General features: G+C 53.5%; 1 protein-coding gene across 1 annotated transcript; it reads right to left on the bottom strand.

Moving 5' to 3' along the window:
* Window positions 1-1,564: 1,564 nt before the first annotated feature.
* On the bottom strand, window positions 1,565-5,868 carry CUNH3orf22 (chromosome unknown C3orf22 homolog). The gene is made up of 4 exons (XM_037519813.2): window positions 5,781-5,868; window positions 3,969-4,098; window positions 2,893-3,018; window positions 1,565-2,375 (listed from the first exon to the last, which is right to left on the bottom strand). The coding sequence occupies exons 2-4, from the start codon at window positions 4,055-4,057 to the stop codon at window positions 2,225-2,227; spliced, it is 366 nt and encodes a 121-aa protein (XP_037375710.1). The 5' UTR covers window positions 4,058-4,098; window positions 5,781-5,868; the 3' UTR covers window positions 1,565-2,224.
* Between the last annotated feature and the right edge of the window lie 3,538 nt (window positions 5,869-9,406).

Genomic DNA, 9,406 nt, shown 5'->3' with positions numbered 1-9,406 from the left:
GAGCTGCCCCCTCCTTGGTAGGACCACCCTTCTAGGATTGCTGGGCAGAGCCACCCGAAACTGCCTTCTTGGCTGCCCAGCACAGAGTAGGGATCCTCTCCCTCACTGCCTTACCCCCAACCCCTTGGTCTCGGTCTGGCCAACTGCTAGGGGGTCTGTGTGCCCACAGTGACCAGGTGGCAGGTTTTACAGGACCTCGCTTGGCAGGGGAGCCCATGTTTTTTAAAATAAATATGTTTTGTTACCTCTTGACATTTGGGGATTTTTATGCTTCATTTTGCCAATTGCGTGGTGCAGTCTGATCTCAGGAAATTCACCAGGTCTCTGCACCTCAGTTTCCCCTACTGTCAAATGGCACAGGGATGCCAGGTGGTTCTGTACATCAGACAGGAGGGGTGGAGAGCCTGGGCTACCTCCCAGCAGCCACGAGTGTGAGGGCCTTTGTGGGGAGGGGATGCTCCGCGTGTGGGGGTGCTAGAGTCTGCCTGCAGGGGCAACATGACAACTTGGAGAAACTCTATGTTGGGCCCAGGATTAAAGGCAACACCAGCACAGCAAAGCCTGGTCCTTGGGCTGCCTCCCACCCGTGGGTGTGGGTGTGGGTGTGGGTGTGGGTGTGGGTGTGTGTTGGGCTACTTGGCAATCATGGCCCACCGGCCCTCCCCTGGAAGACAGCCAGCCACTGGAATTCCTTGGCAGGAACTGAATGTCCCCTTAGTGACTGGCTGACTATATATGGTGTCTTTTCTCAGTTTCCTTGGACAATAAATAAAAATGCCAGAGTTTTGGGATGCTTAGGTTTTGAAAAGTAGAATCAGAACACAACTGAGGAAGGGCAGCTTCCTCAGGCAGGCGTGAGGCCACCCTCAGCTATGGTGCCCCCTACTGCCCTGTGGTGAGCACCCAGGTTGGCCGGCACGGGTCCTTCCTCCTGAGGATCCCGGGACGTTCAGGACATCCCTCTCTGAATCCCACCAGTGCTGTGTCAGTGCTCGTGTGGACCTGGAAAGGGCTGCTGCTGACACTGGGCTCCCCGAGAAGCCTCGCCCCACTAAGGGGACAAAGCCCAGGGCCCTGGACGGTTACCAGGATGAGGAGGGTGGTGGGTTAGGCCCCTGGACACGCCCAGGAGCCCCTGTGCTTCACAGGTGCCCGATCCACACACTTCCTCAGAGGCACTGCACGCCCTGTGTCACACGCCCATCGTCCTCAGTACTGACACACCTGCTCTGGTGACACGGTCCTTGGTCCCGAGCTCACTCAGCACCCACACCACCTCTGGTGTGACCTGTTTGCTGAAAGTCAACACCCAGCCAGATGTGGGCTGCGCCATGGCTGTGTCTGTGGTTACAGAGGGCAGGCTGGCCTCCCCCCCCCCTACACAGCAGGGTCCGCCAGGGCGCTGGGGTGGCCTGAGGACGACAGCCTCACGCACAGAACTGGGCTAGGAGCGAGGGCTTCAGGCAGGGTCTGCTGCTGGGCCCCTTCAGCCCTGGACTTATCACACACGTGCTGGTTCCAGAAGGGACTGAGCACAAAGAAGGTCACAGGCATTTTACCCCAATTGTCTTTTATTTCCCAGTTTTCAGTAGCTCAGGATGGGGTTGTGGAGGTTGGTGCCCTCCCAGGAGGCGCGGGGACTCGATGACACAGACTTGTTTAAAATCCATTTCAACACTTTTGCTTTTTTTGCCTTTCATCGTCAGGAAAATGTTTCCAGGCTTTTGTAGTTATGGTGTTTGGCTTTTGTTCTGGTTTATTATTCTGTTTTACTCTGTGGCATTGTCATCCAGGCAGTACGTAAAAGCTGCTTCATCATTAGAGGGACTGCCCAGGATTCCACGGTGCAACTGGGCTGTAATTTATCAGCCCCCCTGTGTAGTGGCTTTGGGGGTGGTCTCCAATCTTTTGCTATTTGCTAAGGACTGGAAGGACTATTGTTGTGCAAATATCTTCTCTTCCATGTTTGAGTCCATCTTTGGGGTACATTCTTGGGAAGGCATTTATAATGCTCGCACGGCCTGGCGAGATTAAACATGCTTACCCCATTTTATACAGGAGGACCTCAAAGGCAAGGGACCAGTCCTAGTGGAAGCGGGATTTGAACTTGCAAAGTTTATTCACTTGCCCTGGCCACTCATCCCTTCACTCCCACCCCCTGCCACCCAGAAGGGAGCACTCTTCTCCCTGGGGCGCCAGGGGCAAGGTGGCACAGACGTGGGCTTCAGGAGAGGCCTGTGAAGGGGTGGCCGGGGCTGCCTTCCGGCCTTGGAAAGCGGCGGTTCAGGAGCTGGAGTTCCCAAAGCCTCACTGGGGCTGAAGATGGCGGTGATGGGTAGAGCCTGGACACTGATGAAAAATCTGGGGCCCCAAGCCTAGAGAAGCCACACAGAGTCCGCACTGACCCTTGAAGCCCTGCATGTCCAGAGAAGGTGACCAGCACCTTAAGCAAGTCTCTGCTCTCGGCCCAGACACCCCCAGGGCCCCACACCCAGCCTCTGCCCACCCCCAACCACCCACCCAGTCGCCCAGGCCAGAACCCAGCAGGCCCTAGGTGCCTCCCGTGGGCTGGGCCCCAGGCCCACCTGGCCATGAGGCAGGCGTTGTCTGACCCCCCCCCCCCCAGTAAGGGTGCCTTCCACGTCACGCCACTGTGCAGCCACCACCCCACGAGCTCACCCCCACCTCAGCCTGTGCCGGCAGCTGAATGGACGCAGGTCTCGGCACACCCTCCTGATTCCCAGACTTCCAAAGCTCCCCATCACCTCTCAGGGAGGTGTTGGCACTTGACTTGCCACCTGCCTTAACCATCCAGGAGAGTAACTGGCCAGGCAGTACGTGTGGAGCTGCAGCGGGCGGGGCAACCATCAGCATCTGGAGCCTGTGACTTACCCTCTGACTGGGATGGACCGTGTTGGCACCAAGCTCTTCTGCAGGGGCAGCTGCTCCCGCAGTGAGTTGCTCAGTGTCTCCCAGGGCTTCAGGAACTCCGTGGTGCTCTCCGTCAGCCAAGAGAACCTACATAGGCACTGGGCCTCTTTAGGTGGCCTGTGGCTGCCGAGCCCAGGAAGGGGCTCTCGCTCACCCAGAACCTCCCATTTGCCAGGCTCTGCTCTAAGTGCTTTACAAACATTAACCTCCGCGTCCACTCACAACCTGGCTATGAAGTAGTTATTGTTGCCCAGACTTTATAAATGAGGACAGATGTGCAGAGAGGTTAAGTGACTTCCCCAATACCACACAGCTGGAGGAGGCAGAGCTGGGCTATGGGCCTGCCACCTGCCCCAGAAGTCACATCTTAGCCACTACAGCCAAGTGGCCCAAAACAGGGGGACCCAAACCCCCAAGTTTTAGTCTCCCTTGTTTAAACTGAGGATCACACTCTGTTCCAGATTGTCCTGGAGGGGGAGGGGGCGGGCTTTTGTCACACATGCCCCATGTCCCTCTATGCTGTCAATGGACAGGCAGACGGGCACCTTGGCCTTCTCTGGAGCACATGACTCTGTCTTCCCCAAGCACCAGAGCTCTTAGCCTCCTGCAGCCTCGGCCCCACCTCGACTGTTTCTGAGGTGAGTTTTAAGAAGTAGGGCCACCTAGAACCCTCCAAGTTTGCTGTATTTTATCCAGGACCCTGTTAGTCAAGCAAGGGCAAGACTCCAAGCTTTAGCCTGCCCTAGCAGGCCATTTCCTAACTGGCCCTGCGGGCTGAGACCCCAAGCTGCTGGACCTGTGAGCCCAGCACCTGGGGGCGTGGGCCAGGGAAGCAACCAGCCCAGGCTCTGTGAACGCAGAGGGGCCTGGGCATTTATTGAGTGACCCTCGGCTCAGATTAGAATAGGGGTGAAGAAGGCGGTCCCCAGACAGTCACAGAGTTCAGAGCTATTCAGGGAACTCCCTGTGCAAGAGACCCCCTCCCAGCTCTCACCCCTGTGGCCCTAGCACATGCTCCTAGGGACTGGGGCCTATACCTGTATGAGATCTTACTGGCAAATTTCTCCTGGACTTTGGTCCTATTCTTCTTACGCTGGTGGGACTTCTTGGGGGCTCTTGTGTCCATCAGGGAAGGGGGTTAAACTGTGGTGCACCTTTTGACCATGGCTAGAAGAGAAATGGAGGGAGCCCATGGGAAAAGCTTGTCTAGAGTTGGGTGAGGTCCGTGGCTTCACTGGGGACCCAGCATCCTCGTCTGCGACATGGACACAGGAGCATGGTCCTGAGCGAGGGCTGGGCCATATGGCCTGTCCCCCGGTGCCCTGGCCTCACCACACAACACCAGTCACATCTACTCTCATATGAGTGTGTGTATGTTAGTGTATGTTTCTGTGTATGTGTGTGATCATGTATGTGCATGTACATGTATATGTGTGTTACGACTGTGTGTGTGAGAGAGTATATTTGCAGTCAAATGCTCTATCTCTGAGCTACACCCTCTGCCACTGTATGAGTGTATTTTGTGTGAATGTGTGTTCCTTGATGCAGCTTCATGTAGCCCTTACAATTGAGAACCTCAACTGCATTATTCAACAAGAATCCCTCACATTTCTCCTCCACAGCCACTTTCACCTCTACTCCATCCCTGACCCCAGCAACCACCAATCTATTCCCGTCTCTATGGTGTGGCTTCATGAATGTTATGTAAATAGTCATGCAGTAGGTATCCTTTTGAGATTGACTTCTTTCTCAGCATAATTTCCTTGAGAATCATCCCAATTGTGTCAAACGTTGGTTCCCTTTTCAGTGCTGAGTAGTATTCCACTACTCAGCATGGATATGCCATAGTTTTTTTAAATCATCTCCTATTGAAGAAAACATTTGGGCCATTCCCAGTTGGGGTTAATACCAATAAAACCACTATGGCTATTCATGTACAAGATTCTGCATGCAAATAAGTCTTCATTTCACTGGCATACATACCTAAGCATGCAATTCCTAGGCCACGTGGGAAGTCCATTTTTAGATTTAAAAATAATTGCTAAACAATTTTCCAGATTAGCCATCTGGATCGTTGCACATACCCACTAGCAGTGTATGAGTGATTGTTTTTAAAAGCACCAGTGAAAGTAAAGTCAGGGTTGAGAGCTGACCACAGGTGTCTCATTTGCCCTCAAATCTCCCGACTCCTGCCTACCAGTGACTGGGCTAATGTATCTACAGTGGTCAAAACAGCCCGTGTCTTATCAACACAGTATCTTAAAGCTCACTATGACAATGCCAACCCCTGCCAGCTCCCCACTTTCTATATTTGGACTCCTGAGCTGGCAGGGTAGCTCCAGTTAGGGGCTGGCTCCTAGTACAGAAAGTCCCCCAGGAGCAGGACCCACACGCTAGCACTTCAGGCTGGGACTTAGAATAGATGTTGTCAGTGTCCCCATACAAATGCCTGCTGTTGCCTCTACACTGGAGGCTGTGTCTGCGACTATGTCTGACAAGGCGGGTTCCTGTGGGGGCAGGAAGTCCTGAGCAGGGCCCAGGGCAGCCCTATGACAGCATGGCCATTGTGCCAGGTGCCACTCTGCTGCTGCTGCCCAAACTCACTCGGGAGGTCCTTCCCAGTCACACCACTGCTCCCAAATCCTGGCAGTGACTTGGGTGGCAGAGCTTGGCAGAGCCCCCTGGCACTGCCCCTACCTAGGAAGATGCCACCCCCCAAGGCAGGTCCCAGCAGGGGGAGGACTCATGGGAGCAAGGCCCGACAGTTCAGCAGAAAGTGGAGAGGCACAAGCTGGGGGTCTAGAGCCTCCAGCGAGAAAGGAGAGAGCAAGGCACCCACAGCTACTTACAGATTGGCTTAAGTGACGCCAGAGGGGCGGAAGCCGGCCATGGTCCTGGCTGCCATACCACGTGGGAGGACTGAGCCCAGGGCTCTGTCATGCTCAGCCCACAAGCTCATTGCGACATCAGAAGTCCCTGAGGTCACAATCTGTGACACACATGGCTCAGAATCCAGCTTGAAGCTCCTCTGGCCCAGGGAGTGGCTTAGGGGCAGCAGCGTATGGGCCGGGGCTGGCAGGTATTCCCGCCTGGGCACCCTAAACAGGAGAATCCACTTGCCATGTTATGTGGCAAGGAGCAAGATTCAGATTCTAGAAACGTAAGAGAAAGCCCAGAAATAGCTTTTAAAAAGCACTATGACTGCAGAAAATCTTCTCTGGCCACCATTGGCTGAGACTCCACTGTGGAAGTCATGGGCTGAGGGGCTGAGCCCAGGAAGGTGTGGTGTAGAGCGAGGGCTTCGACGTCCATCCCTGTGTGGCCTCAAGCAAGTGAACAACCTCTCTGTGCCTCTGTGTCCCCTCACTGCTGCCTGGCACCCACTGTAGTCCCGTATGCTCAGTGCTCAGAACAATCCTGGTGAAGCATTAAACCAAAAAGGCCCATCAGGCTGCAGATGGGGCTGGGTTTGCCTGCAGCTGGATGCCAACCTCCAAGGCATGGGCACCAGGGTCTGGGAGGGCCATGGAGAGCTGCCCAGGTGCGCAGCGTGTGCCAGGGTGCCAGGTGCCTGTGCATCCTTGCAGTGGTGGGGCTGGGAAGAGGCCAGACCCCCAGTGGCCAGCGGCAACGAGAACAGCACCTCCTCCACCGCCCTGTGGGGAACAGCAGTCTGAGGCTCTCTGCCAAACCCCTAAAGGGAGGAGACAGGCCCTTGCCAGGCGGCTGTTATTATCAGTGAGTATGGTGGTGTAAATTTTGGAATGCCATCGGTGTGGTTGAACAGCATTGTGCACGCATTATGCCATTGAATAGTCTTCTTTAAATGGTTATGCTATGTGGATTTACCTGCATAAGCACACACACTCTCACACGCACGTGCCTTGTTTGCCAGAGAGCAGGAAAGTGAGCAAAGAACGACAAGCACATCTCAAAATGGCACTGAACTAGCTTGAACTGGTCAAATGGGGGACAACTGGCGTGTGATTACTCCAATGGAACACCACCGACCGTGGAAAGGTCGGAACCACCGACGCCCACAGCAGTGGGGAGTCTGCAGCTGCATCTTGTCAAATGAACAGAAGGAGCCACCACAGACCATATGATGCTACTTGCAAAATCAGAGCGATGGGAACAGGCCGCCAGGGGTCAGTGTTGAGGTGGAGTGGGTGGGCTTCAAGTGGGCACCTTTGTTAGGGTCACAGAACTGTTCGTTTTAATGTAGCCATGGCGGTGGTTACTTCAATTAAGCTGATGGAAAAAGGAGTTTGTTGCCCCTGTTTGAAAGAGATTCACACAGAAACACGACCTCCCTGTTTCTCTTCACCATTTGAGGGAGTCTGGCCCCCACTGGCCCAAGTTACCAGGTGGCCACAGTGGGCGGGGCTGAGTGGAACCTGCACCTGCCGCGTGGAAAAGCTTTGCACCTGGCCTGGCCCCAGAGGCACACGGATTTGAGACCCTTGACTTATGAAGACTTTTGCACGACAGAAAGAAACGTCATGAAGTGGTGCTGAGATTGAGAGCTGTGTCCTGGGAGCCCAAGGCCAAGGCAGCCTGTGGGCTTCTGCACAAGGCACACCCACCCCTCCCCTAGCACTCCTGGGACCAGCCCTTTCTGCGGCTGTGGCTGCTGGCTCTCTGGTGCCATCCTGTGGCAGCACAGGGCACAGCAACAGCAGGCTCCAAGAATTCTTCCCAGTCCCTGGAGTGGAGGGGCCTGGGGTGAAGCCCAGAGACCCTGTAAGGCCGACACATCTGGTAACGTGAGTCTGGGCTGGTGTAATGAACTGGGCCCCACAGGAGGTGTAACCATGTTTCCAGATTTTCTGGACGTTCACACACACACACACACACACACACACACAGGTGCACTGTGTGTTGTTCACGTCTGAACGCTGTCATTTCCTCTTTCCTCCTGTCTGATTGTCATAGAGGGGCACTGCGCCCAGTGCTTGCTACTCCAGCATGGGTGAAGGCTGAGATCTCCACAAATATTTAATGTTCTCTTGCAATAAATTCCTAACAGGTCTCTTTGTCACTCCCTGCTCAGAAGCATCGCTTGGTTCTCCATTAGGAAATAAAACAGACTGCCACTTGAAAAACAACATTACTCAAAAACAGATGGAGTCTACTAAACCACACCATACAACAAATTATCTCAGTTTGAGCTGTTTCAACACAAGCTCACTGACCTCTGTGTTCCGGGAGAAGACTGTAGTAACAGGAGCTGCGTGATTCCATAAGCCCCAATTCTTAAGATAAGACCACTGGATGCAGCTCCAGCAGCCAGATCTAACCAGCGCTACCCCTCACTCACTAGCCTGTCATATACCGTTATCCCCCAAATGCTCACAAGTACTGTTCCCTCACTCTCGTTTGATAGGACAGCAAGAATGCCGGGACAGAGCTCTCTCTTGCGAAATCTAACTAGCCCAGCTTTGAATGTTGAACAGGCTTCCCTAGTCATCTTTTATGGGCGCTTTCTCCATCAAGGATGCTCCAAGATTCAGAAGGAGCTGCCAAGTGCAAGCCCGCTGCTCAGCAGGCCCTCCACGGAGGCCCCTGGAGCTTCTCCACTTGGGGTTCCCTGTTTGCAATGATGAGATAAGTTCAGAGTTAATACTGTGTTCCTGTACCTTTTTGTTGAAATTCCAAATCTAGATGAGGTTTGTTTTGTCTGCTCTAGGAATAAAGTCCCCAAGACATTTTAGTTATCTGATCAGATTTATACTAATTTTAATTGGTAAACATCTTTATTGTTATGGAAAACATTACTCTAAAATTTGGCAGCTTGAGAGATAAATATTTATTATCTCCAGAAATGGCCAAACCAGGTTGGTTGGCCCAGCCTCCTGAGAGACTGCAGTGGAGGTGCTGGCTGGGGGGAGGCTGGCAGGATTAAGTCACTTCCAAGTTCATGCACACGGATGCCGGCAGACCTATAGACCAGTTCCTCACCATCTGGGCCTTGCCATGGGCATCCTGAGTCTTCCTGACAGGGCAACTACCCTCTCCGAGAGCAAATGACCCAAGAGATGAAGGACAGTGACCAAAACCGAAGCTAGTCTTTTGATGACCTAATTTTAAGAAGTGGCCAACTATCACATCTGCCATATGCTGCTGTCCACCCAGGCCAATCTCAGTATAATGGAGAGGGGACAACACAAGGAAGTAATACCAAACGTTGGGGGGTCCAACTTGGGGGCCAACTTAGAGACTGCCTACCACGATGAAATCGGACAAAGCACTGATGTCTCAACAGTCCCATCTGCCTGTCTGTCGGCCATACTGTGTCTATAAGAACTTTCCTTACCACCACAGATGCTATAAGCTGGGAACCAACATGCTATATGCTGGGAACATGATGTTATTCAATTCTTAGAGGCCTGGGAATCAGGCAGTACTCTCTGCACTAAGGAGTAACAGGAAAAGTTAAAGGACTTATTCTGTCACAAAGCTGAAGTCATGGGAT

The sequence above is a fragment of the Talpa occidentalis genome, unplaced genomic scaffold, assembly GCF_014898055.3.
Source record: "Talpa occidentalis isolate TD23 unplaced genomic scaffold, MPIMG_talOcc4v2.1 talOcc4.10, whole genome shotgun sequence".
Lineage (NCBI taxonomy): Eukaryota > Metazoa > Chordata > Mammalia > Eulipotyphla > Talpidae > Talpa > Talpa occidentalis.
Note: the sequence above shows the minus strand (reverse complement) of the source record. Positions and strands in the feature narration are given on the sequence as shown.

Excerpts from the sequence above, each read along its gene's own strand:
- CUNH3orf22 (XM_037519813.2), bottom strand. The coding sequence starts at position 4,057 with ATGGACACAAGAGCCCCCAAGAAGTCCCACCAGCGTAAGAAGAATAGG. Across the intron at positions 3,019-3,968 it reads GCCAGTAAGATCTCATACAG|GTTCTCTTGGCTGACGGAGA; the intron begins GTATAGGCCCCA and ends GTGCCTATGTAG. Across the intron at positions 2,376-2,892 it reads CGGTCCATCCCAGTCAGAGG|GCTTGGGGCCCCAGATTTTT; the intron begins GTAAGTCACAGG and ends TGGCTTCTCTAG.